The sequence below is a fragment of the Syngnathus floridae genome, chromosome 13 (assembly GCF_059516105.1).
Source record: "Syngnathus floridae isolate MCC-2025c chromosome 13, RoL_Sflo_1.0, whole genome shotgun sequence".
Taxonomy (NCBI): Eukaryota; Metazoa; Chordata; class Actinopteri; order Syngnathiformes; family Syngnathidae; genus Syngnathus; species Syngnathus floridae.
In genome coordinates this window covers 11,346,880-11,374,798 of record NC_142425.1, presented here as the reverse complement: position 1 = coordinate 11,374,798, position 27,919 = coordinate 11,346,880, and the positions used below count along the sequence as shown (strand labels likewise).

The following is a 27,919-nucleotide window of genomic DNA, read 5'->3' as shown; positions in this document are numbered from 1 at the left end:
CCATCAGGATTGTTATCAGGCCCCTTTGGATCTTGGTGATAATTTCAACTTTATTTGCCCAGGTCTTGTAACTTGATCATTTTGAGATGGCTCCCTTTAGAGTGAAACGTACTGGGTGAAACCAGTTTGACTGCTTTGTCCTTCTTGGCAAAACTCTGAAGGCTTTCTTAAACCCGCCCACTAATCATCACTGAGGAGCGCCGTGATGGAAGCATTTAGATGTCCTTTGACCCCATCGGTTTTATGTATCCTTCTTGTCCTTATCTTATTTGAATGTTAACTGCTGAACTTGACTGTTTTATCTTTCTTGATAAATCATTAAACCCGCTCACTAATCATCACTCAGGAAAGTTGCGTGACAGAAGTCAATCTTGTAACAGGAACAAGACTTTTCTTTCAAAGCGTTCTGGCGAAGAAGCGTAAAATCAGGAGAAAACTACCAGGAACCAGGGGGAGTTGATTTATTTGGCTTTGGGACCATTTGAAACCCCCCACCCCACCCCAGAATGGCAAACCCAGAAGGTAAGTTGACTCTCTTCCATGCAATGAATATAAATTTGTCTTTTTTCCTTAAATTTCAGCAAATCTGTGAATTTGTCAATAAGGTGTTCATATTTCCTTTTGGGATTTTATTGTGAAGGTTGCATGTGTTCAGCTCTTGCCATTTTTATTTTGTTCGGTGTTAACATTCAAAACAAATGCAACCATCAAACCAGAAAGATGTGTTGATTACAGTTTCCACGGAAGTCCTGGCCCAAAGAACATTTGTTGTCAACCTGTAAACTGGAAAAACACTCTGAACTTTGGAGTGAATTAAATATATTTTTTGGGATATTAGAGACCTCATCCTTCTGTTTAAAACTGTTTGGGGGACACACAATAAGGCGGTTGGAAAAATATTTTCCAATACGTCAGCGACAGTTTCATTTCGGGTAAATTTCCATTGTTTGCACAAAGAGTAACTTGCAACTGAAGCCAATCGGGAGAGGTTGGCATGAAAATATCGATACCTGGAGTTCAGCTTTTCTTTTTTTTTATAACTCTTCTTCATTGTGTACTTTTTGATTTCCAGAGATAAACGAGATGCCTGAGCGAAGACTAGTCATAATCGGTGCTCGAGGGGACGGCAAAAGCTTAGCAGCAAACACAATACTGACAAAAGAACGCTTCGAATCTTATCGAACTCAAACACTACAGGCCGAGACCAGACACGGAATCGTGGAAGGCCGCCACCTGGTGTTGGTCGACACTCCAGGATGGAAGCGCTCGCCTTCCCTCAACGAGATTCCAGAGAGAGACAAGCAACAATTTAAGCTATATGCCTCCAAGTGCCAACCGGGACCGCACGCCTTCCTCCTTGTGGTCCCTACAGATGCCAGCTTCTCCCAGAAAGAGAAAAAGGCCGTGCTAGACTACATGAAGCTGCTGGGGAATCGGGTGTGGAGCCACACCATGGTCCTTTTCACCTTCGGAAACTACCTGGGCAAGAAGACCATCGAGCAGCACATTGAGAGCGAGGGTGCGGCACTCACCTGGCTGATCGGAAAATGTAACGGCAGATACCACATGTTTAACAACAAGGACGAGAGCAACTTATCTCAGGTCATTCAATTGTTGGAGAAGATCGACGACATGGTACGTGAGAATAATGACGGCTACTACATGCTGGACGACAGCGTCTTCCATGCTAGGGCCGAAGTGGCGAAGAAGGCCGAACAGCGATTCAGGCAGGCTTTGAAGCAACAAGAGGAACTGAAGAAGATTGTTTCAGGTAAGTATAGCAAGAGCTACTCCACCACTTTGTTATGGTCTTCTTCAAGTCAGCAACTTTTTGACGACAATATCTTATTGTTGTTTTTTTCTCCCCCCTGAAAAATTTAGAAATGAAACCCATCCAGAAACTTCAGATTATTCTCCTGGGCAGCAGTGGTGTTGGCAAAACCTCCGTGATGAACACCATCTTGGGTATCAAAGAACAAGAAGACGAAACAACAGTGCTTTCTCAGCTTCACGAGGGCAGGGTGGGCAGGATGGAAATAGCAGTTGTGGACACGCCGGGTTGGCGGAAAGGCTCCCACGCGCGTGACACACCGGAAATGATCAAGGATGAGGTTGTGCAGAGCCTGCTCAAGTGCCACCCTGGGCCCGATGTCTTCTTGCTGGTGATCGATGCGGATGCTTTGTTCAACCGCAGGCACCTGGAAGAAGCCACCACTCACGTTGAGCTGTTTGGGCAGAACGTGTGGAAACACACCATGGTGGTGTTCACCCGAGGAGACTGGCTGGGCTCACGCAGCATTGAAAAATACATTGAGGGTGAAGAAGGCAAATCTCTGCAGTATCTGCTAAAAATATGCGGGAACAGATATCACGTCCTGGACAACATGAAAAAATACGACGGCGTTCAGGTAGACAAGCTGCTGGAAAAAATCATTCAGACGCTGGCAGGGAATGGTGGGCAACATTTTGCACCCAACCAGGAGATGCTGGATGCCCTGAGGGAGAAGGAAAATAAAGGTACTTGTCCCAATGTCTTGCATGTTTAGAATTTGCGTTTTTGGTGCCCCAAACCTTGTTGGCTCTGGGAGCACGTTTGTAACCTGAAATGTTCATAAATCAAGACAGTGTGTCCCCTTGAACTGAATGGAAACGCAATGAATCTGTTCCACTCCCAAATCTAACTCATGCATTTCTGATCTTGGGATTTCTTTTTTTTTTTTTTTGCCACACAGGTCCTACCAAAAAGTTGCACGAGATAAAAATCTTGATGCTTGGTGAAAAGAAGTCCGGAAAGACAACAGCAGCAAATTTGATCCTGCAAGACAAAGTCTTCTCTACCCAACCAAATCACGGGTGTATAGCCAGGCAGGCACCGGTCGCCGACAGGCAGGTCACAGTGGTCGACACCAATGGCTGGGCAGCAGAGGAGTCCCAGTGCACCTGGGAACAGGACCGAGAAATATTCAGCGGTCTGACCCTGAGTCCTCAGGGGGTTGACGCTGTTCTGATTGTGTTGTCCTTGGATTTGAAGTTCAGGAAGGCCAATCTGGACGCCCTGGTGGATCACATCACGCTCTTTGGCGACAAAATCTGGAACCACACAATGGTTCTGTTCACAAATGAGAACACTCTGGCAGACAAATCGTTGGAGGAGTATATCGAGAAAGAAGACCAAGCACTGCGACAGTTGGTAAACAAATGTGGAAACAGTTACCACTGTCTGAACATCTTTGAGACACGCGATGATACCCAGCACGTCCAGCTCTTTAAGAAGATAGAGTACATGTCAGCAAAGAACCAGGGCCGCCTCTTCTGTCCAAATATGACCGACATCTACCATAGTATTGACGAAAAGTTCCAGAAGAGGAAACTTACTTTTCGTAAGATGTGGGTGCAAGCGTTCACACGCCAAAGCCTGGCGCTGTTGAGAGACCACAAGACAAAGCTGGAGAAGCTACATAATAACATAAAGGAGGTTGTTCTTCTTCCATTGGCAACGAGTAAGTCCTATTAAATTGTCATATTGATCATCTGAATATTTCTTGCGTTTCACGTTTGCTCTTCTTAAAGGCAAGGCCAAGAAGACATCTGTTCTGTCAGATATAGAAGAGCAGATTGACGAGCTGAGTAGGAACATTATGAAGTTAAACAAGTCATCGAACAGCATGGAAGTCTCTCCCCCTGATTGTACGTAAACATGTCTTGTTGTGTGGATGTTACTGTTCTGTGGTTAGCATTTGAGCAATTAGCGTACCGACTGTTAGCATTTCATTTGTGTCAGTGATCCCTATTAATATGTGAATTGTATTCATTTGCAGTGAGTCAATCAACACCAGAAATTGATAAAGTTGTGGAATGGATATGTAAACTACAAGGCAACACCGATGATTATAACTCGACGCTCAACATGTCAGAGTCGTCAGGATACAGATCGATGCCTGTTTTTCCGCTGGATGACTGAGCTGCATTATGTCGTCGGTGTGCCGATCGGGGAAAAGGCTTCCTCACACAATCTCAGAACTGGCTTCCTTGGTTAAATGAAAATTCTAAATTGTCTGTAACTGTGAAAGCGTTTTTAAGTGGTTGTGTAAGTACATTTGCTCTGATTTCTGTTTTGTTTCCATTCTGGATGAATGGGGTCGCGGGGTCGCAGGCGGACTGGAGCCCATCCCAGCCGTCATCGGGCAGTAGGCAGGGGACATCCTCAACTGGCTGCCAGCCCATCGCAATTTTTTAATATTAAAGTTTCGTTTATTTATTTTGTAGGCCAATTGAGGGCTTTTGAGTTTTGTTTTTATGTTTATATTTCGTTTATTCGTTTTGCGCTGGACTACAGATAGAAATGGAATTTTCTGCTAAATCTGGTGTAAGGATCGCTTCATGCTTGTCATACTAAAAAATGTATGTGCACAATGAAAAAATAAAATACATAATTTCTTATATTTGAGTTGAAAAGTTAGCAAATTGTTGCTGTCCTGTTTATTTCACGTCTCATCTGTGTTATATTTGGTCCTCGAGGGCCGCTATCCTGCATGTTTGAGATGTTTCCCTCCTCTAACATACCTGATTTGAACCATCAGGATTGTTATCAGGCCCCTTTGGATCTTGGTGATAATTTCAACTTTATTTGCCCAGGTCTTGTAACTTGATCATTTTGAGATGGCTCCCTTTAGAGTGAAATGTACTGGCTGAAACCAGTTTGACTGCTTTGTCCTTCTTGGCAAAACTCTGAAGGCTTTCTTAAACCCGCCCACTAATCATCACTGAGGAGCGCCGTGATGGAAGCATTTAGATGTCCTTTGACCCCATCGGTTTTATGTATCCTTCTTGTCCTTATCTTATTTGAATGTTAACTGCTGAACTTGACTGTTTTATCTTTCTTGATAAATCATTAAACCCGCTCACTAATCATCACTCAGGAAAGTTGCGTGACAGAAGTCAATCTTGTAACAAGAACAAGACTTTTCTTTCAAAGCGTTCTGGCGAAGAAGCGTAAAATCAGGAAAAAACTATCAGGAACCAGGGGGAGTTGATTTATTTGGCTTTGGGACCATTTGAAACCCCCCCACCCCACCCCAGAATGGCAAACCCAGAAGGTAAGTAGACTCTCTTCCATGCAATGAACATAAATTTGTCTTTTTTCCTTAAATTTCAGCAAATCTGTGAATTTGTCAATAAGGTGTTCATATTTCCTTTTGGGATTTTATTGTGAAGGTTGCATGTGCTCAGCTCTTGCCATTTTTATTTTGTTCGGTGTTAACATTCAAAACAAATGCAACCATCAAACCAGAAAGATGTGTTGATTACAGTTTCCACGGAAGTCCTGGCCCAAAGAACATTTGTTGTCAACCTGTAAACTGGAAAAACACTCTGAACTTTGGAGTGAATTAAATATATTTTTTGGGATATTAGAGACCTCATCCTTCTGTTTAAAACTGTTTGGGGGACACACAATAAGGCGGTTGGAAAAATATTTTCCAATACGTCAGCGACAGTTTCATTTCGGGTAAATTTCCATTGTTTGCACAAAGAGTAACTTGCAACTGAAGCCAATCGGGAGAGGTTGGCATGAAAATATCGATACCTGGAGTTCAGCTTTTCTTTTTTTTATAACTCTTATAACTTTATAATTGTGTACTTTTTGATTTCCAGAGATAAACGAGATGCCTGAGCGAAGACTAGTCATAATCGGTGCTCGAGGGGACGGCAAAAGCTTAGCAGCAAACACAATACTGACAAAAGAACGCTTCGAATCTTATCGAACTCAAACACTACAGGCCGAGACCAGACACGGAATCGTGGAAGGCCGCCACCTGGTGTTGGTCGACACTCCAGGATGGAAGCGCTCGCCTTCCCTCAACGAGATTCCAGAGAGAGACAAGCAACAATTTAAGCTATATGCCTCCAAGTGCCAACCGGGACCGCACGCCTTCCTCCTTGTGGTCCCTACAGATTTCAGCTTCTCCCAGAAAGAGAAAAAGACCGTGCTAGACTACATGAAGCTGCTGGGGAATCGGGTGTGGAGCCACACCTTGGTCCTGTTCACCTTCGGAGACTACCTGGGCAAGAAGACCATCGAGCAGCACATTGAGAGCGAGGGTGCGGCACTCACCTGGCTGATCGGAAAATGTAACGACAGATACCACGTGCTCAACAACAAGGACAAGAGCAACTTATCTCAGGTCATTCAATTGTTGGAGAAGATCGACGACATGGTACGTGAGAATAACGGCAGCTGCTACATGTTGGACGACAGCATCTTCCATGCGAGGGCCGAAGTGGCGAAGAAGGCCAAACAGCGACATGAGCAGGCCTTAAAGCAACAAGAAGAACTGAATAAGTTTGTTTCAGGTAAGTATAGCAAGAGCTACTCCACCACTTTGTTATGGTCTTCTTCAAGTCAGCAACTTTTTGACGACAATATCTTATTGTTGTTTTTTTTCTCCCCCCTGAAAAATTTAGAAATGAAAACCATCCAGAAACTTCAGATTATTCTCCTGGGCAGCCGTGGTGTTGGCAAAACCTCCGTGATGAACACCGTCCTGGGTATCCAAGAACAAGAAGACGAAACAACGATGGTTTCTCAGCTTCACGAGGGCAGGGTGGGCAGGATGGAAATAGCAGTTGTGGACACGCCGGGTTGGCGGAAAGGCTCCCCCGCATGTGACACACCGGAAATGATCAAGGATGAGGTTGTGCAGAGCCTGCTCAAGTGCCACCCTGGGCCCGATGTCTTCTTGCTGCTGATCGATGCGGATGCTTCGTTCAACCGCAGGCACCTGGAAGCAGCCACCACTCACGTTGAGCTTTTTGGGGAGAACGTGTGGAAACACACCATGGTGGTGTTCACCCGAGGAGACTGGCTGGGCTCACGCAGCATCGAAGAATACATTGAGGTTGAAGGCAAATCTCTGCGGTATCTGCTAGAAATATGCGGGAACAGATATCACGTCCTGGACAACATGAACGAATACGACGGCGCTCAGGTTGACAAGCTGCTGGAGAAAATCCTACAGACGCTGGCATTGAATGGTGGGAAACATTTTGCACCCAAGCAGGAGATGTTGGATGCCCTGAGGGAGAAGGACAAAAAAGTGCAACTCGCTGTCCAACGAAGAATTCAACTCAAGGCCACCAGAGGAGTGAAAGGTACTTGTCCCAATGTCTTGCATGATTAGAATTTGCGTTTTTGGTGGCCCAAACCTTGTTGGCTCTGGGAGCCCGTTTGTAACCTGAAATGTTCATAGATCAAGACAGTGTGTCCCCTTGAACTGAATGGAAACGCAATGAATCTGTTCCACTCATACATTTCTGATTTTATTTTATTTTTTCCACACAGATCCTACCAAAACGTTGCACGAGATAAAAATCTTGATACTTGGTGAAAAGAAGTCCGGAAAGACAACAGCAGCAAATTTGATCCTGCGAAATAAAATCTACTATACTCCATCAAATCACGGGTGTATGGCCAGGCAGGCACCGGTCGCCGACAGGCAGGTCACAGTGGTCGACACCCCTGGCTGGGCAGCAGAGGAGTCCGAGTGCACCCAGGAACAGGACCGAGAAATAGTCAGCGGTCTGACCCTGAGTCCTCAGGGGGTCCACGCTGTTCTGATTGTGTTGGCCTTAGATTTGAAGTTCAGGAAGGCCAATCATGACGCCCTGGTGGATCACATCATGCTCTTTGGCGACAAAATCTGGAACCACACAATGGTTCTGTTCACAAACGAGAACACTCTGGCAGACAAATCCTTGGAAGAGTATATCGAGAAAGAAGACCAAGCACTGCGACAGTTGGTAGACAAATGTGGAAACAGTTACCACTGTCTGAACATCATAGAGACAGGCGATGATAGCCAGCACGTCCAGCTGTTTAAGAAGATAGAGGACATGTCAGCAAAGAACCAGGGCCGCCTCTTCTGTCCAAACATGAACGACATCTACCGTAGTATTGACGAAAAGTTCCAGAAGAGGAAAATTACTGTTCGTAATAGGGTGGTGCAGGCGTTCACAAGCCAAAGGCTGGAGCTGTTGAAAGACCACAAGACAAAGCTGGAGAAGCTACAGGATAACATAAAGGAGATTGTTCCCTCTCCTGTGGCACAGAGTAAGTCCTATTAAATTCTCATCTTGATCATCTAATATTCTTTGCGTTTCACGTTTGCTCTTCTTAAAGGCGAGGCCAAGAAGACATCTGTTCTCTCAGATATTGAAGAGCAGATTGAAGAGCTGGGTAGGAACATCATGAAGTTAAGCAAGTCAACGAACAGCATGGACATCTTCCGCCCTACCTGTACGTATACATGTCTCGTTGTGTGGATATTACTGTTCTGTGGTTAGCATTTGAGCAATTACCGTACTGTGCATTGGCAAAGTTAGCATACCGACTGTTAGCATTTCATTTGTGTCAGTGATGCCTATTAAAATGTGAATTGTATTCGTTTGCAGTGAGTCAATCAACATCAGAAATTGATAAAGTTGTGGAATGGATGTCTCAACTTCAAGGCAACACCGATGAAGATTGTAACTCGATGCTCAACATGTCAGAGTCATCAGGATACAGATCACCGCCTGTTTTTGCGCTGGATGACTGAGCCATTCTATATACTATGCATTTGATTTTTTGTGTAGGCCAATTGAGGGCTTTTGAGTTTTGTTTTTATGTTTATATTTCGTTTATTCGTTTTGCGCTGGACTACAGATAGAAATTTAATTTTCTGCTAAATCTGGTGTAAGGATCGCTTCATGGCTTGTCATACTAAAAAAATGTATGTGCACAATGAAAAAATAAAATAAATAATTTCCTTTACTCGAGATAAAAAGTTGGCAAATTGTTGCCATCATGTTTATTTCACAGTTCATCTGTGCTTGTTGATAGAAAATATCTTTCTTATATTTGGGCCGCTATCCTGCATGTTTGAGACGTTTCCCTCCTCCAACATACCTGATTCGAACCATCAGGATTGTCATCAGGCCCCTTTGGATCTTGGTGATGAGTTCAACATTTAAATCAGATTTGCTGGATGAGAAATATTTCAAACATGCAGAATAGCAGCCTTCAAGGACTGGACTTTGACACCTCAGATGTAGATAGTGTCTGGTTTGGTCATTTCAGGCTCATCGTAAAGGTTTGATAGGGATATTGAAAAAGTCATTGAATGACACAATTTTGGTTTTTGGTCATCACATTTTTCTTGGGCACGACTGACATACTTGATCATTTTGAGATGGCTACCTTTAGAGTGAAACCTACTGGCTGAAACCAGTTTGACTGCTTTGTCCTACTTGGCAAAACTCTGAAGGCTTTCTTAAACCCGCCCACGAATCATCACTGATGAACAGTTTGTGACAGAATTCAGTCTGCTGAAGTCAATCTTGTAACAGGTACAAGACTTTTCTTTCAAAGCGTTCTGGCGACCAAGCCTAAAATCTGGAGAAAATCATCAGGAACCAGGGGGAGTTTGACATACTTGATCATTTTGAGATCTGTGCCTTTAAAGACACGTATTGGCTGAAACCAGTTTGACTAGTTTTTCTTTCTTGACAAAACGTGATTGCTTTCTCACTAATCATCACTCAGGAACGGTGCGTGACGGAATTCAGTCTGCTGAAGTCAATCTTGTAACAGGTACAAGACTTCTTTCAAAGCGTTCTGGCGACGAAGCGTAAAATCAGGAGAAAACTATCAGGAACCAGGGGGAGTTTATTTATTTGGTTTTGGGACCATTTGAAACCCCCCACCCCACCCCAGAATGGCAAACCCAGAAGGTAAGTTGACTCTCTTCCATGCAACGAACATTTGTCAATAAGGTGTTCATTTTTTAGTTTGGGTTTTTACTGTGAAGGTTGCATGTGCAAAGTAAAATAAAATAAAAACCTTCATTAGCCCAGGTCTTGTAACTTTTCTTTTGTTTGGTGGTGTTGGGCGTTAACATTCATCAGGACTCCAACCGTCAAACCAGAAAGACCTGACTAAAGAGAGAGACTTGTTGATTACAGAGACAAGGAAGTTCTCGCCCATAGAACATTTGTCGTCAACCTGTAAAACTGGAAAAGCATTCTGAACTTTGCAGTGAATCAAATATATTTTTTTGTATTAGAGACCTAATTCTCTGTTTAGAAATGTTTGACGGACACAATAAGGCGGTTGGAAAAATATTCTCAAACACGTCAGCGACAGTTTCATTTTGGGTAAATTTCCATTGTTTGCACAAACAGCAACTGAAAGTGTTGAATTCAGTGGCTGTATAATTAGCATTGTTTCACTTGCAGCTGAAACCAGTAGGGAGTGGTTGGCATGAAAAAAATAAATAGATGCTTAACCTGGAGTTCATTTTTTTTTATATATATATAACTCTGCTTCGTTGTGTACTTTTTGCTTTTCAGAGATAAACGACATGCCTGAGCGAAGACTAGTCATAATCGGTGCTCGAGGGGAGGGCAAAAGCTCAGCAGCAAACACAATACTGACAAAAGAACGCTTCGAATCTTCTCGAACTCAAACACTACAGGCCGAAGCCAGACACGGAATCGTGGCAGGCCGCCACCTGGTGTTGGTCGACACTCCGGGATGGAAGCGCTCGCCTTCCCTCAACGAGATCCCAGAGAGAGACAAGCAACAATTTAAGCTACATGCCTCCAAGTGCCAACCGGGGCCGCACGCCTTCCTCCTTGTGGTCCCTACAGATGCCAGCTTCTCCCAGAAAGAGAAAAAGGCCGTGCTAGACTACATGAAGCTGCTGGGGAATCGGGTGTGGAACCACACCATGGTCCTTTTCACCTTCGGAGACTACCTGGGCAACAAGACTATCGAGCAGCACATTGAGAGCGAGGGTGCAGCACTCACCTGGCTGATTGGAAAATGTAACGACAGATACCACGTGCTCAACAACAAGGACAAGAGCAACTTATCTCAGGTCATTCAATTGTTGGAGAAGATCGACGACATGGTACGTGAGAATAACGACGGCTACTACATGCTGGGCAAAAGCGTCTTCCATGCTATTCAGAAGAGGGACGAAGTGGCGAAGAAGGCCGAAGAGCGATTCAGGCAGGCTTTGAAGAAACAAGAGGAACTGAATAAGATTGTTTCAGGCAAGTATAGCAAGAGCTACTCCACCACTTTGTTATGGTCTTCTTCAAGTCAGCAACTTTTTGATGACAATATCTTGTTTTTTTCTCCCCCCTGAAAAATTTAGAAATGAAACCCATTCAGAAACTTCAGATTATTCTCCTGGGCAGCCATGGTGTTGGCAAAACCTCCGTGATGAACACCATCCTGGGTATCAAAGAACAACAAGAAGACGAAACAACGGTGGTTTCTCAGCTTCACGAGGCCAGGGTGGGCAAGATGGAAATAGCAGTTGTGGACACGCCCGGTTGGCGGAAAGGCTCCCACGCGCGTGACACACCGGAAATGATCAAGGATGTGGTTGTGCAGAGCCTGCTCAAGTGCCACCCTGGGCCCGATGTCTTCTTGCTGGTGATCGATGCGGATGCTTCGTTCAACAGCAGGCACCTGGAAGCAGCCACCACTCACGTTGAGCTGTTTGGGGAGAACGTGTGGAAACACACCATGGTGGTGTTCACCCGAGGAGACTGGCTGGGCTCACGCAGCATCGAAGAATACATTGAGGGTGAAGGCAAATCTCTGCAGTATCTGCTAGACATATGCGGGAACAGATATCACGTCCTGGACAACATGAACGAATACGACGGCGCTCAGGTTGACAAGCTGCTGGAGAAAATCCTTCAGACGCTGGCAGGGAATGATGGGAAACATTTTGCACCCAAGCCGGAGATGTTGGATGCCCTGAGGGAGAAGGAAAATAAAGTGCAACTCGCTGTCCAACGGAGAACTCAACTCAAGGCCACCAGAGGAGTGAAAGGTACTTGTCCCAATGTCTTGCATGATTAGAATTTGCGTTTTTGGTGCCCCAAACCTTGTTGGCTCTGGGAGCCCGTTTGTAACCTGAAATGTTCATAAATCAAGACAGTGTGTCCCCTTGAACTGAATGGAAATGCAATGAATCCGTTCCACTCATACATTTCTGATTTTTTTTTTTTTTTTTTGCCACACAGGTCCTACCAAAAAGTTGCACGAGATAAAAATCTTGATACTTGGTGAAAAGAAGTCCGGAAAGACCACAGCAGCAAATTTGATAGTGCGAGACAAAGTCTTCTCTACCCAACCAAATCACGCGTGTATGGCCAGGCAGGCACCGGTCGCCGACAGGCAGGTCACAGTGGTCGACACCCCTGGCTGGGCAGCAGAGGAGTCCGAGTGCACCCAGGAACAGGACCGAGAAATAGTCAGTGGTCTGACCCTGAGTCCTCAGGGAGTCGACGCTGTTCTGATTGTGTTGTCCTTGGATTTGAAGTTCAGGAAGGCCAATCTGGACGCCCTGGTGGATCACATCACGCTCTTTGGCGACAAAATCTGGAACCACACAATGGTTCTGTTCACAAACGAGGACACTCTGGCAGACAAATCCTTGGAGGAGTATATCGAGAAAGAAGACCAAGCACTGCGACAGTTGGTAGACAAATGTGGAAACAGTTACCACTGTCTGAACATCTTTGAGACACGCGATGATAGCCAGCACGTCCAGCTCTTTAAGAAGATAGAGGACATGTCAGCAAAGAACCAGGGCCGCCTCTTCTGTCCAAACATGAACGACATCTACCGTAGTATTGACGAAAAGTTCCAGAAGAGGAAACTTACTTTTCGTAATAGGGTGGTGCAAGCAATCACAAGCCAAAGCCTGGTGCTGTTGAGAGACCACAAGACAAAGCTGGAGAAGCTACAGGATAACATAAAGGAGATTGTTCCCTCTCCTGTGGCACACAGTAAGTCCTGTTAAATTGTCATCTTGATCATCTAATATTCTTTGTGTTTCACGTTTGCTCTTCTTAAAGGCAAGGCCAAGAAGAAATCTGTTCTGTCAGACATTGAAGAGCAGATTGACGAGCTGAGTAGGGACATTATGAAGTTAAACAAGTCAATGAACAGCATGGACGCCTTCCTCATTAACAGTACGTAAACATGTCTTGTTGTGTGGATGTTACTGTTCTGTGGTTAGCATTTGAGCAATTAGCGTACCGACTGTTAGCATTTCATTTGTGTCAGTGATCCCTATTAATATGTGAATTGTATTCATTTGCAGTGAGTCAATCAACACCAGAAATTGATAAAGTTGTGGAATGGATATGTAAACTACAAGGCAACACCGATGATTATAACTCGACGCTCAACATGTCAGAGTCGTCAGGATACAGATCGATGCCTGTTTTTCCGCTGGATGACTGAGCTGCATTATGTCGTCGGTGTGCCGATCGGGGAAAAGGCTTCCTCACACAATCTCAGAACTGGCTTCCTTGGTTAAATGAAAATTCTAAATTGTCTGTAACTGTGAAAGCGTTTTTAAGTGGTTGTGTAAGTACATTTGCTCTGATTTCTGTTTTGTTTCCATTCTGGATGAATGGGGTCGCGGGGTCGCGGGCGGACTGGAGCCCATCCCAGCCGTCATCGGGCAGTAGGCAGGGGACATCCTCAACTGGCTGCCAGCCCATCGCATTTTTTTAATATTAAAGTTTCGTTTATTTATTTTGTAGGCCAATTGAGGGCTTTTGAGTTTTGTTTTTATGTTTATATTTAGTTTATTCGTTTTGCGCTGGACTACAGATAGAAATGTAATTTTTTGCTAAATCTAGTGTAAGGATCGCTTCATGGCTTGTCATACTAAAAAAATGTATGTGCAAAATGAAAAAATAAAATACATAATTTCTTATGTTCGAGTTGAAAAGTTGGCACATTGTTGCCGTCATGTTTATTTCACATTTCATCTGTGCTTGTTGATAGAAAATATCTTTCTTATATTTGGGCCGCTATCCTGCATGTTTGAGATGTTTCCCTCCTCCAACATACCTGATTCGAACCATCAGGATTGTAATCAGGCTCCTTTGGATCTTGGTGATGAGTTCAACATTTAAATCAGATTTGCTGGATGAGAAATATTTCAAACATGCAGAATAGCAGCCCTCGAGGACTGGACTTTGACACCTCAGATGTAGATAGTGTATGGTTTGGTCATTTCAGGCTCATCGTAAAGGCTTGGTAGGGATATTGAAAAAGTCATTGAATGACACAATTTTGGTTTTTGGTCATCGCACTTTTTTTGGACACGAATGACATACTTGATCATTTTGAGATGGCTACCTTTAGAGTGAAACTTACTGGCTGAAACCAGTTTGACTGCTTTGTCTTTCTTGGCAAAACTCTGAAGGCTTTCTTAAACCCGCCCACTATCATTTAGATGTTCTTTGACCCCAAATCAGTTTTATGTCCTTCTTGTCCTCATCTTATCTGTTTGTTAACTGCTTGACTGCTTGTTCTTTCTTGATAAACATTAAACCCGCCCATGAATCATCACTGATGCACAGTTCGTCACGGAAGTCAGTAGCAGACTGACCAATCTTGTAACAGGTACAAGACTTTTCTTTCAAAGCGTTCTGGCGAAGAAGCGTAAAATCAGGAGAAAACTACCAGGAACCAGGGGGAGTTGATTTATTTGGCTTTGGGACCATTTGAAACCCCCCACCCCACCCCAGAATGGCAAACCCAGAAGGTAAGTTGACTCTCTTCCATGCAATGAATATAAATTTGTCTTTTTTCCTTAAATTTCAGCAAATCTGTGAATTTGTCAATAAGGTGTTCATATTTCCTTTTGGGATTTTATTGTGAAGGTTGCATGTGTTCAGCTCTTGCCATTTTTATTTTGTTCGGTGTTAACATTCAAAACAAATGCAACCATCAAACCAGAAAGATGTGTTGATTACAGTTTCCACGGAAGTCCTGGCCCAAAGAACATTTGTTGTCAACCTGTAAACTGGAAAAACACTCTGAACTTTGGAGTGAATTAAATATATTTTTTGGGATATTAGAGACCTCATCCTTCTGTTTAAAACTGTTTGGGGGACACACAATAAGGCGGTTGGAAAAATATTTTCCAATACGTCAGCGACAGTTTCATTTCGGGTAAATTTCCATTGTTTGCACAAAGAGTAACTTGCAACTGAAGCCAATCGGGAGAGGTTGGCATGAAAATATCGATACCTGGAGTTCAGCTTTTCTTTTTTTTTATAACTCTTCTTCATTGTGTACTTTTTGATTTCCAGAGATAAACGAGATGCCTGAGCGAAGACTAGTCATAATCGGTGCTCGAGGGGACGGCAAAAGCTTAGCAGCAAACACAATACTGACAAAAGAACGCTTCGAATCTTATCGAACTCAAACACTACAGGCCGAGACCAGACACGGAATCGTGGAAGGCCGCCACCTGGTGTTGGTCGACACTCCAGGATGGAAGCGCTCGCCTTCCCTCAACGAGATTCCAGAGAGAGACAAGCAACAATTTAAGCTATATGCCTCCAAGTGCCAACCGGGACCGCACGCCTTCCTCCTTGTGGTCCCTACAGATGCCAGCTTCTCCCAGAAAGAGAAAAAGGCCGTGCTAGACTACATGAAGCTGCTGGGGAATCGGGTGTGGAGCCACACCATGGTCCTTTTCACCTTCGGAAACTACCTGGGCAAGAAGACCATCGAGCAGCACATTGAGAGCGAGGGTGCGGCACTCACCTGGCTGATCGGAAAATGTAACGGCAGATACCACATGTTTAACAACAAGGACGAGAGCAACTTATCTCAGGTCATTCAATTGTTGGAGAAGATCGACGACATGGTACGTGAGAATAATGACGGCTACTACATGCTGGACGACAGCGTCTTCCATGCTAGGGCCGAAGTGGCGAAGAAGGCCGAACAGCGATTCAGGCAGGCTTTGAAGCAACAAGAGGAACTGAAGAAGATTGTTTCAGGTAAGTATAGCAAGAGCTACTCCACCACTTTGTTATGGTCTTCTTCAAGTCAGCAACTTTTTGACGACAATATCTTATTGTTGTTTTTTTCTCCCCCCTGAAAAATTTAGAAATGAAACCCATCCAGAAACTTCAGATTATTCTCCTGGGCAGCCGTTGTGTTGGCAAAACCTCCGTGATGAACACCATCTTAGGTATCCAAGAACAAGAAGACGAAACGTTGCTTTCTCAGCTTCACGAGGGCAGGGTGGGCAGGATGGAAATAGCAGTTGTGGACACGCCCGGTTGGTGGAAAGGCTCCCCCGCGTGTGACGCACCGGAAATGATCAAGGATGAGGTTGTGCAGAGCCTGCTCAAGTGCCGCCCTGGGCCCGATGTCTTCTTGCTGGTGATCGATGCAGATGCTTCCTTCAACCGCAGGCACCTGAAAGCAGCCACCACTCACGTTGAGCTGTTTGGGAAGAACGTGTGGAACCACACCATGGTGGTGTTCAGCCGAAAAGACGGGCTGGGCTCACGCAGCATTGAAGAATACATTGAGGATGAAGGCAAATCTCTGCAGTATCTGCTAGAAATATGCGGGAACAGATATCACGTCCTGGACAACATGAACGAATACGACGGCGCTCAGGTTGACGAGCTGCTGGAGAAAATCCTTCAGACGCTGGCAGGGAATGGTGGGCAACATTTTGCACCCAAGCAGGAGATGTTGGATGCCCTGAGGGAGAAGGACAAAAAAGTGCAACTCGCTGTCCAACGAAGAATTCAACTCAAGGCCACCAGAGGAGTGAAAGGTACTTGTCCCAATGTCTTGCATGTTTACAATTTGCGTTTTTGGTGCCCCAAACCTTGTTGGCTCTGGGAGCCCGTTTGTAACCTGAAATGTTCATAAATCAAGACAGTGTGTCCCCTTGAACTGAATGGAAACGCAATTAATCTGTTCCACTCATACATTTCTGATTTTTTTTTTGTTTTTTGCCACACAGGTCCTACCAAAAAGTTGCACGAGATAAGAATCTTGATACTTGGTCAAAAGAAGTTCGGAAAGACAACAGCAGCAAATGTGATCCTGCGAGACAAAGTCTTCTCTACCCAACCAAATCACGGGTGTATGGCCAGGCAGGCACCGGTCGCCGACAGGCAGGTCACAGTGGTCGACACCCCTGGCTGGGCAGAGGAGTCCCAGTGCACCTGGGAACAAGACCGAGAAATAGTCAGCGGTCTGACCCTGAGTCCTCAGGGGGTCCACGCTGTTCTGATTGTGTTGGCCTTGGATTTGAAGTTCAGGAAGGCCAATCATGACGCCCTGGTGGATCACATCACGCTCTTTGGCGACAAAATCTGGAACCACACAATGGTTCTGTTCACAAATGAGAACACTCTGGCAGACAAATCCTTGGAGGAGTATATCGAGAAAGAAGACCAAGCACTGCGACAGTTGGTAGACAAATGTGGAAACAGTTACCACTGTCTGAACATCTTTGAGACACGCGATGATACCCAGCACGTCCAGCTGTTTAAGAAGATAGAGGATATGTCAGCAAAGAATCAGGGCCGCCTCTTCTGTCCAAACATGAACGACATCTACCGTAGTATTGACGAAAGGATCCAGAAGAGGAAACTTACTGATCGTAATATGGTGGCGCAGGCGTTCACAAGCCAAAGGCTGGAGCTGTTGAGAGACCACAAGACAAAGCTGGAGAAGCTACAGGATAACATAAAGGAGATTGTTCCCTCTCCATCGGCACCGAGTAAGTCCTATTAAAGTCTCATCTTGATCATCTAATATTCTTTGCGTTTCACGTTTGCTCTTCTTAAAGGCAAGGCCAAGAAGACATCTGTTCTGTCAGATATTGAAGAGCAGATTGAAGAGCTGGGTAGGAACATCATGAAGTTAAGCAAGTCAATGAACAGCATGGACATCTATCTCCCTACCAGTATGTAAACATGTCTTGTGTGGATGTTACTGTTCTGTGGTTAGCATTTGAGCAATTACCGTACTGTGCATTGGCAAAGTTAGCATACCGACTGTTAGCATTTCATTTGTGTCAGTGATGCCTATTAAAATGTGAATTGTATTCGTTTGCAGTGAGTCAATCAACACCAGAAATTGATAAAGTTGTGGAATGGATGTCTCAACTTCAAGGCAACACCGATGAAGATTGTAACTCGATGCTCAACATGTCAGAGTCATCAGGATACAGATCACCGCCTGTTTTTGCGCTGGATGACTGAGCCATTCTATATACTATGCATTTGATTTTTTGTGTAGGCCAATTGAGGGCTTTTGAGTTTTGTTTTTAAAGTCAAGTCAAGTCAAGTTTATTTGTATAGCCCTAAATCACAAACAGTCTCAAAGGGCTTCACATAGCCAAAAATTGACAATTATTCTCAAAGCATCCCCTGATCATAAGCTCCCAAAAGGGCAAGGAAAAACTCAAAAAACCCCTGCCAGGGGAAAATGAGAAACCTTGAGAAGGGACCACAGATGGAAGGATCCCCCTTTCAGGATCACCAGGTTATAATGGATGCAGAGAGTGCACAAGTAATACATAATATGAAAATCAATGAAAAAATGGATGTCGGAGGTGCCCTCGGTTGTCCTGGCCGTGTCTTCAAGGGGGTTGAGCTGCATTTATTTATATTTCGTTTATTTTTTTTGTGCTCGACTACAGATAGAAATGTAATTTTCTGCTAAATCTGGTGTAAGGATCGATTCATGTCTTGTCATACTAAAAACCGTATGTGCACAATGAAAAAATAAAATAAATAATTTCCTATACTCGAGATAAAAAGTTGGCAAACTGTTGCTGTCGTGTTTATTTCACGTTTCATCTGTGTTTGTTGATAGAAAATATCTTCCTTATATTTTTTTCAGTACGAGTCAGCGTCCTGCCACGAACAGCCAAATTGTGCGTAGAATTGACACCAACTCAAGTTAGTAAATGCCACTGAATGGCAGCAAAGTACCTTTTTTAAAAATAATTATTTGGCCTGACCACCTCCGGCCCTCCCTGTGTGGAGTTTGCATGTTCTCCCCGGGCCCGTGTGGGTTTTCCCCGGGCACTCCGGTTTCCTCCCACATTCCAAAAACATGCTTGGTAGGCCGATTGAAGACTCCAAATTGTCCCTAGGTGTGAGTGTGAGTGCGATTGGTTGTCTGTCTCTGTGTGCCCTGCGATTGGCTGGCAACCAGTTCAGGGTGTCCCCCGCCTACTGCCCGATGACGGCTGGGATAGGCTCCAGCACGCCCGCGACCCCCGTGGGGACTAAGCGGTTCAGAAAATGGATGGATGGATGGATGGATATTTGGCCTGAATAAAAGAAGCTCTTCAACTTCGGTTAATCATAGTTGCTTGGAACCAAGATGCCACTAGATGACGCAAAAGCAATATTTTTATATTTCACATGTCTTAGTACAGCAACTAATGTTCCTCCCAAAAAACTGCAATTATACTTTCTCGTCCCACTTTCCACCGGAAATCTGATACAGGATTGACGTTCAAATATATTTTTGGGTATTAAAAAGTGTTGAGACACTTCGTTTTACTTGAGCAGGTCGAGTATTAAAATTGATAATTCATCACCTCCACTAGAGGGCAGCAAAGTACTGTGAAAGGCGTGGCGGTGACGTCATTTTAATGAGACGGAAGTAAGCAATACATCGCCGATGACTCTCATAAAACATATTTCTTTTTAAAATATTCACAAGACGACAAGCTAAAGATAAGGTGCGTATTTGTGTGGCTTCCATAATTTGACGTCTCATTTTTTTGTAATCCATCTAAACAGCGTTCTGTTTTTAGTTGGTGTGTTGATAATTTTTGTGAATGATCTGCCTGATGTTTACTGCAAATTAGGATGCAAACTCAAATTGATAAATCAAATCAGTTTTTCATTCATTTTGTTAATTGTGTCACATCAAACAGATGCGCAGCTCGACTTGTAATTCCGTTTTAATGTCACCTTTATGTGTGTTCTATACATGTAACAGTTTTAATGTTAAATATCTGTCTTTATATGGCATTGCATACAGATACTGGAAAAGTCTTCTTCCTAAACAGTAAAAGATGGTGAGTAATATATCTTTATCTCAATGCCTCATCTTTTTTATTTGCATATAACATATGTAGACTTTTTTTTAAAATAAGTCCCACCCAATAAATGAATGAGTGTGACATCCTTTCTTATCCATTTCATTGTTGACAGCACGGTCGAGTGAAGATAAAATCCACCGCCCAGCAAGAGGAGGAGAAAAGAAAGGAACGGGAAAAAAAATTGAAGATATACACGACAACACGAGATGCCTGTTTTACCAAGGTACTTGTTTGTTCTGGAATTTGTGTCTTGTACAAATCCAAAATATATCATGGAAATGTTTACATAAATGTTTAATGGAGCTTTTGTCTTTCTATAGTGTGGGTCTGGAATTTAGCACGGGCAATACTAAACCAATATGCTAAAATGTTGTCATGGCAGAGGAAGGACGGCATTTGCGATGAAGAGGCCATCCAATTGACCCAGCAGCTGCTATCATCAAACCCCGACTTTGCAACCCTTTGGAATTACAGAAGGGAGATCCTCATGCACCAGGAGACCGTCAAGTGAGTTTATCCACCATTGTCTATGCTCCTCGAGGTGATTTAACATATTTGATTGACTTGTGCTTTCAGGGACGAGAGTGAAGTGCAAAAGATGTACCAGGCTGAGCTGTCTTTTCTAGAGTCTTGCCTGAAAGTCAACCCAAAGTCATACGGAAGCTGGCACCACCGAAGCTGGGTCTCGGAACGGGCGCCTCAAATGGACTGGGCTCGAGAGTTGAGCCTGTGCGACCGCTGCCTCAGCCTGGATGACCGCAACTGTGAGTGACAGAAGATCCTTTTACGCTTGCAGGATTTCTCCTGGCTCAAATTCAGGCAGAGGTGGTCCTATTCAAATTAATTCGCACTCCTCTTGGGCAGGTTCCGAAAAAAAAAATCTGGCGGTCACCGAAAATAGGACAACATAAATAAATTGTTGGGTTATCATGGAATTTTGGTAGTTTCAGTGCCGTCTTCAAATTTATTGAGTGAACAGCCCTGCGCTTGTCCGGATTCATCATGCCCACGTTTCGCTGTTTCCGCCAGTTCACTGCTGGGATTACCGCCGGATGGTCGTGAAGAAATCCGCCGTCCCCGTTGGAAAGGAGTTGGAGTTCACCGATCGTCTCATCGGTTCCAACTTTTCCAACTACTCCAGCTGGCATTACCGCAGTACCCTGTTGCCGCTGCTGCACCCGCAATCTCCCGAATCGGACCCCCCTCCGGACTCCTCGCCGCAGTCGCACTCCCATCGCGTCTGTGAGGAGCAGTTGCTCAAAGGTATACCCGCTGCAGACGGTATTACACAGCACCCACCCACAGGGGGCAGTGTGAGTCTACAAATTGAGTGACGTCGCAACAGAATGTTGCTGACTAATATTTTTTCCACCCACACGGTTCAAAATGAGTAAGCGCTGTACTTAAGAGCGGATTTATTCTGTGGCGAACGAACGGTGCATGTCATTAAAGAAAGTGACGGAGAAAGTGACGGCGACCGTAATGCCCTACTGTAATTCTCCACTATTCGCACCACTGAAGCAAAGTCGAAAGAGAACAAGCCTAAAGTAATTGACTCCCCCGCCTCGTGTTTATAATTGACGGTATTAAGAGTTTATATTAGAAGTTGAGTGAGAAAAAAACGAAAGATGGGCCATTTTGGAAGTCTTCCATTTTAATCAAATAAAAGCACTCCAATTAGTAAGATTAGTAAAATGATCATTTTTAAAAATTGACATGTTGATATTTTTAATGCAATCATTTCAGTGTGTTTTCTTCACCCCCTTTTTCAGAATATGAGCTTGTGCAGAACGCTTTCTTCACCGACCCTAACGACCAGAGTGCTTGGTTCTACTATCGCTGGCTGCTTGGCAGAGGTGTGTTTAAGTGTGTGTTTAAAATGTGTGTGTATGTTTAGCACACACTGTCTTCCAACGCAGTGATGAGCCCACCTTGATGCATGCATCTTTCTTTTTGCATGACAGCTGAGCGTGAAGAGATGATAAGTTGTGTTTTCATTAGCCGGGATGACGAGAGGGTGGCTGTTGCCTTTTCGAGGCCAGTCCAGGTGAGTCATGAGCCCCTTTTTATTTATTTTTTTTCTTCTTCTTCATAGTATGTTTACATTTTTTGGGCCTCGTATGCAATCATGCAGGTGCAGTCCGTTGGCCTTCTGCTGTTGCTGGACGGTCAGCCGCTGAAAGTGGACTGGAGGAGCATCCACCCACGATTCAAACATAGTCCTGTCTGGGTATCCTTTTGTGTCCCAACTCAAATGAATTGCCGTAAAAATTTACATCGAGCAACTAATTGTTATCAAAATAATCGCTAATTATACCACATTTTTATTAAATTGTCTAACCACAGATGCAAGTAAATTGCCAGCCATGGGCCAGAAAGATCTTCTCGCAGGAAAGTCCTATTGGGAAAAGAAACGCCAGGCCAGATTGTTGAGGAAAAGTTCCCTCTTAAGCCTACTAATAAGCAAATAGTCAGAGACAACAATCTAATGTCCTTGGAGGGACTGTGTGATTGAGAATGCTTGATTTATCAACGCTTAGTGTGCCTCCCATTAGTGGCTTCAAATACAAAAAAAATACATTTATCACTGTTGCTGTTAACAAGGTGTGTTAGTATGCACACTCACGCAGTGGGACCTTTGGTACTCCCATGATCAATTGCTTTCAGTTATCCTTACTTTTTCAACTCCATTTATTTTTTTTCCCCCCCTGTGTTTAAGTTTCTTAACCATGTCTCAGATATGCGAACTTCCTCCGGGATCCATCAGCGACATCGCTAACGAACACAATCTGGCGGTGCACTGGTCCGAAAAAGCTTCTCGTCGAGACTGCGCCCTTTACACCGGTCAGGCACTCATTGTATTCGTTCATCCCTTCGGGGGCAAAATGATTCAAATGGATCAGCGCCGAGAGCGAGTGTCGCATAGTTAGCCCAAGTGGGAAGGCTCCTTTACGAGGAGCACAGTAAGCCATATTAGAAAAAGAAGAATAGAAAATTGTGGTTAATTTCATGCAATTTTAACTTGCTAAATTGGGATCTTTAAAATGGCTCGTCATTGTTCTTTACAGAGACTGTCCCTATCAAAAGTACTAGCGGTATCGGTACTTGGTATCGGTATCTTGGATTACGCAAGAATTAATAACTCGCCGCTGCTTTGGGGTTGAAAAACAGGTGTACTGAAATAAAATGAATCCAAGGTCATATTTTAAAAGTGTTTCCTTCCTCAGGTCGAAATGAGAGCTGGTGCCGCGATTCTGCCACTGATCAGGAGCTCTTCAGGTCATGATTTGCAAGATGTTGGAAGTGTCCCTTTTCCCCTTCTAGGAACTCTTACTAGAATATAAAAGTTTTTTTTTTTTTTTGGTCCACAGGAGTGAGCTCTCTGTGGAGAAGACTTCCGTGTTGCAGTCTGAGCTACAGTCATGTAACCAACTGCTCGAACTAGAGCCGCTCAATAAGTGTAAGTGCTTTTTTATGCAATTTCTGTCAGCGCGTGTGCGTGTGTGTGTTTCACGGAGCGAGAAGCCTTATTTGCTGCTCGGTACGGTCGCGTCGCCGCTGCTGTTCAGAGCGATTAAGAAATAATACGTTTTTGGAAGCACCTTGCGGCAAGGGTGCAGTTTTCAATCAGGTGAACTCACACAGTACAGATAAATATATTCCGACACTTGAATAATAGCACCTCGGGTTGCAAGTGGGATTTGAAGAAACATTTGAACGAGCGAACATTTTCGCTATTCGGGCTCGTGACAGACGTCATCATATCAGATCATAAAATAAATGATATATATTAAAATGAAAAATCCACATTTTGATTACGATATCAGGTAGCAGTTTTGTTGCAGATGTGCTGGCTCAACCCCCGGACCCTCTAGAGTGGACCGCCTCTCTCGGAAGAGGGCAAAGGTCTTGCCACTGGTCTCCGGCCAAGTAACAAGTGGCTTTTGGTTCATTTCAAAACTGGCTGCGGTTGTGTTTAATTGTCTTTGTGTGTGTGTTTTGTATTAGAACCTTGGCAGAGGTTGTATCATCGATAGCAGCTGCTGTCAATCTCACAGGGTGTGCCAAAAATTGGACTATTGGCTCGACCCAATATTGTTCTACTGAGCATTTGCTTTCTAAAATTAATTCTAGCTTTTTTTTTTTAGGGTAATGTTTGACAGTAATATATTTCGGGATCATAGTTATGAATATTTCTCGACATTTGGTGTTGATTTCCGAAGGTTATGTGTGTTTTTCTCCACAGGGTGCCTGCTGACCATTATCCTACTGATGAGGGCTCTCGACCCCCTTGGCTACGAAAAGGAGACGCTCGCTCATTTCCAAACTCTCAAAGTAAGCAGCAGCAGCAGAAATTCGGTGTCCATCCCATTAAGCGGAGATGTATTCACACGCAACACGCTCATTACCTCTCCCTCCCTCAGGAAGTGGACTCCATGCGGACGGCCTATTACAGCGACCTGTGCAGCAAATTTTTGATTGAAAACACCATTTTGAAGATGGAGTATGCCGAAGTGCGGGTTTTCAGCGTCTCCAACAAGGTTTGCGCGCACAATCCTCTCTCGCCCAACCCTCATGGAGTCATTTCTGACTATTTTCCCCCACATCTAACAGAACCTGACCACCTTGTGCCATTTGGACCAGCTGCTCCTTGTCACTCACATCAATTTTTCCTCAAATCAGCTACGGCGCATTCCCGCTCACTTCTCCATGTTACAGTGCCTGGAGGTGAGGGAAAAAAAAAAAAAAGCGGCAAATGCAATATTTGCCCTTGTTCTATTTGCTGGTGTTTGTTCTTTAGCGTGTGCTTTGCAATATGTCCCAAAGCACTCCATGCTCTCGATATTTTTTAGGTGTTGGAGGCTGATAACAACTCCATAGAGGATTTGGAAGGAGTCTACCGCCTACCTAAACTGGAGGAGGTCCGCCTGAAGAATAACAGTATCCTTCTTGCTACAGTATTTGCCTTAATTTGCCACTAGAGGGCGCTTGTGGTGCTCCATTCATCATTTTTTTTCCCCCACATCATTTAATTTATTTAGCCAAACATGCTATCTCTTGCGGCTGGCCTCATTAATTTCCTAATATATTTTCATAAACGTTAAGTTGAAATTGAGTGATGGGTGGCCTACTTGTTCATATGATATTGCCTCCTCTTGCAGCCACTCTATCAGCACATTTTGCATGTCCTTCTTCAACTAAATCGTGCTACTCCAACCGGAACCTTACTTGGGGTTCCTAACTAATTTTTAACAGTGTCATGGTGTCACACGGGCAGCGAATAAGCCTTTTTTTTTTCGTACAGTTACAGTCCGTCTGCATCGGGGGGGGGCAAGTGAAGCAGATCCTGCAGCTGGAAAAAAAAAAGTTTCAGGCCTGCAACAGCTACTTGGTAATGCTAATTAGCACCGGCAGAGAGAATTAGGTAAGACAGTCGGACACGATGATTTGGCCAGTCTTCACTCCACCGGGTCCTATTCTCTTTTTTTTATTGAGCTTTATTGAGCCCATAAGGGAAATTGTCTTTACACAGAAAAGCAATGTCAGTCCTAATTACCAGATTGTCCATCTGCCATTGAAATTGACCTTGCAACGCTCGGCTAAATCTTCCCAGACTGAGTTACCGCTGCCAATTTGTTAATTCTTTGCCCAAATTAAAAACTTTTCTTTTTTCTTTTTACCCACATTACAAGCGGTAAAGTCAATCTCGGTAAATAATCCCAAGAGTGTGCGATGTTGTGTTCTGTTTACATGTTATCATTACGCCCTAGGGGACATCAACGGCATTACGGGTGCCGAATGTTATATTTAATCTCCGCGCACAGTTGGCGGTGACTCAGGAAATGTGCGAATCGGGCCCGAGCGTGTCTGCTGCGAAAACAGGCGGGAGCATCTGACAGTGTGCAGAGAGCGACCAAAAAAAAAAAAAAAAAAAATCAATAAATAAAAATAACAGAGTGGTTTATTTGTCACGCAATTAGCAGCCAAAACAGTGTAAATATATAACAGTGCTCTTATTTTACACACTGTTACTCATAAATTAAAGTCTTCCTTGATTTGTTCCATTCCAAATTGATGTTGACTTTTTTTTTTTTTTTTTAATTGCTAATCATTTGGATGTCCACAGCTAATTTAGCTATTTCACAAAACAAACAGACATCATTAAGACACCACGGCATCTTCCCCCCTCCTCTTCATTTCTCACTTTAATCTCCGCAGCGATTAATGAGTTCTGAAGGTTAGGAGGTATTTTCTCTGTCTTTGTTTTTCTTTGTTTGGACAGCCTCACCGTGTAAAGACATCAACTATAGTGAGTCAACATACCGATGTTGAAATAACGTCTTCTTTTTTTTTTTTTTTTAATGATGGAAATGAAGTCGGCAGTAATGAACTCGGTCCAAACTTAGAGACCTTGCAGGAATTCAGCCAACAGGGCCGCTTGAAATCAAAGTAAAATCTAGGTCGGGGCTTTGGCTGGCCCAATAAAAAAAAAAATCTAGGTGATGTGTGAAGATTTTGGGACATTGTTCATGTTATTATTTTTGAATAAGCCTTAAATTGGATTTTTCTAAAATGAAGTCATTATTTTTCCTCAAGAATTACATCCTCAAATCCGCCGTTCCGAGAATCGAAACGTGCGTTGTACAAGATTGCTTTATTATCCTTGGATGACATTTGATGAATTTTTAAAAGCTCTATTTCCTCTCTCTATTTGGTATTTTTGACCGTGTGTCGGCGTATTCGCATCTCAGCTAAACAAAACAAAAGTCTTGTTCTTTGACCCCGCACGCTCCAGACCTCTCCACGCTGGCAGCGCTCCGACCGCTCGCCACCTGCCCCAAGCTGCGGCATCTCGATCTCCGCGGCAACCCCGTCGCTCAGAACGCCGACGCCGAGTCGCATCTGGCGGAGCTCCTGCCTTCCTTGGCCTGTCTCCTGCTCTGATGTGCCGACGGTGGGAGTTGCGACCATCACTCAAGGATGATGCCGCCGTCGCTGCCGGCTGGTGTGCGAAGGAGTGAGTGGATTTTTTTTTTTTTTTTCTTCCCAAGTGTGCTGTCACTCCCACTTGTTTGGTAGAAATGTGATCAAAACAGCTCCCACTCGTCTGAATGAAGGCAGATATCAAAACACCTGTAATGAAAAAATCGTGTCGTCCGCGTGTGTGTGTGCGCGTGTGTGCATGAGTCATCACTGTTTTTTTTTGGTCAAAATGTGTGAATGAAGGTCTAAAAATACCTCCGAGTCCAAATGCATGCTGCAACGGTGCCAATAATGGAACAAATTGACTGTGTGTGGATGGATCAGCGCCATCCCATTTTATAAGCTTTTAAGTCACTTAAAGCAACAGCAAGGAACATGATGGAACTCACCCAATGTGGTGCGACCAAAGCTCGCTGAGATCTAGCCCCCTAAAAAAAAAAAAAAAAATGCTCAACATCATCATTCCCAAGATTAAAACGCTGTTGGTGTAAATATTTATCAAAAATGAATGCGGTTAATTTATCATGCACTTTGAATATCAACACTCAACATTCAGTTTTGCACTCAGAGCCTCACTACAAATTGTGGCGAAATGTTTAAAAGCAAACAAGCTTCAATGCAATTCGTTTTTTTTTTAATTCAATACAACTGAACCGTGCTTAGCGTTCCAATCAATCGGTCACTTCGATCGGCAACCTAAAATCACAACACTATTTTTAACTGTAATCTTAGCGCTAATGCTAATTGCTCAAAAGCTAGCAATCCAGCTCCCCGATACCACGACAAAAAAAATTATATCCATTTCTTATTGTTGCTTTAACAGCCGCGGCTTATAAGTGACAGTGGCGAGGTTTCCGACTTGTCATGCGTTGTGTATTTCTGGTGTAAAACTTTTACTGTACTTGTCAAGTGACGCACCCAGGCCTCACAAAACATTAAAATGTGTCACTGTTGCCTTCAAC

General features: G+C 43.9%; 5 protein-coding genes across 5 annotated transcripts; all 5 read left to right on the top strand.

Moving 5' to 3' along the window:
- Positions 1-18: 18 nt before the first annotated feature.
- On the top strand, positions 19-4,440 carry LOC148388795 (GTPase IMAP family member 8-like). The gene is made up of 6 exons (XM_088395170.1): positions 19-522; positions 1,073-1,771; positions 1,882-2,517; positions 2,733-3,500; positions 3,571-3,687; positions 3,819-4,440. The coding sequence occupies exons 1-6, from the start codon at positions 507-509 to the stop codon at positions 3,959-3,961; spliced, it is 2,379 nt and encodes a 792-aa protein (XP_088251296.1). The 5' UTR covers positions 19-506; the 3' UTR covers positions 3,962-4,440.
- Positions 4,441-4,552: 112 nt separating this feature from the next.
- On the top strand, positions 4,553-9,768 carry LOC148388794 (GTPase IMAP family member 8-like). The gene is made up of 6 exons (XM_088395168.1): positions 4,553-5,096; positions 5,653-6,351; positions 6,463-7,149; positions 7,340-8,107; positions 8,177-8,293; positions 8,449-9,768. The coding sequence occupies exons 1-6, from the start codon at positions 5,081-5,083 to the stop codon at positions 8,592-8,594; spliced, it is 2,433 nt and encodes an 810-aa protein (XP_088251294.1). The 5' UTR covers positions 4,553-5,080; the 3' UTR covers positions 8,595-9,768.
- LOC148388793 (GTPase IMAP family member 8-like) lies at positions 9,573-13,790 on the top strand. The gene is made up of 6 exons (XM_088395167.1): positions 9,573-9,768; positions 10,387-11,094; positions 11,199-11,888; positions 12,082-12,849; positions 12,919-13,035; positions 13,167-13,790. The coding sequence occupies exons 1-6, from the start codon at positions 9,753-9,755 to the stop codon at positions 13,307-13,309; spliced, it is 2,442 nt and encodes an 813-aa protein (XP_088251293.1). The 5' UTR covers positions 9,573-9,752; the 3' UTR covers positions 13,310-13,790.
- A 147-nt stretch (positions 13,791-13,937) lies between these two features.
- Positions 13,938-18,681, top strand: LOC148388792 (GTPase IMAP family member 8-like). The gene is made up of 6 exons (XM_088395169.1): positions 13,938-14,627; positions 15,178-15,876; positions 15,987-16,670; positions 16,863-17,627; positions 17,697-17,813; positions 17,966-18,681. Exons 1-6 carry the CDS (start codon positions 14,612-14,614, stop codon positions 18,109-18,111), a joined length of 2,427 nt encoding a protein of 808 aa, XP_088251295.1. The 5' UTR covers positions 13,938-14,611; the 3' UTR covers positions 18,112-18,681.
- Positions 18,682-19,488: 807 nt separating this feature from the next.
- rabggta (Rab geranylgeranyltransferase subunit alpha) lies at positions 19,489-27,918 on the top strand. The gene is made up of 17 exons (XM_088394187.1): positions 19,489-19,607; positions 19,913-19,949; positions 20,086-20,196; positions 20,356-20,480; positions 20,550-20,737; positions 21,003-21,236; positions 21,746-21,829; positions 21,938-22,020; positions 22,108-22,203; positions 22,712-22,817; positions 23,201-23,252; positions 23,345-23,433; positions 24,220-24,308; positions 24,398-24,514; positions 24,588-24,701; positions 24,827-24,914; positions 26,770-27,918. The coding sequence occupies exons 2-17, from the start codon at positions 19,947-19,949 to the stop codon at positions 26,916-26,918; spliced, it is 1,728 nt and encodes a 575-aa protein (XP_088250313.1). The 5' UTR covers positions 19,489-19,607; positions 19,913-19,946; the 3' UTR covers positions 26,919-27,918.
- The last annotated feature ends 1 nt before the right edge of the window (position 27,919 follows it).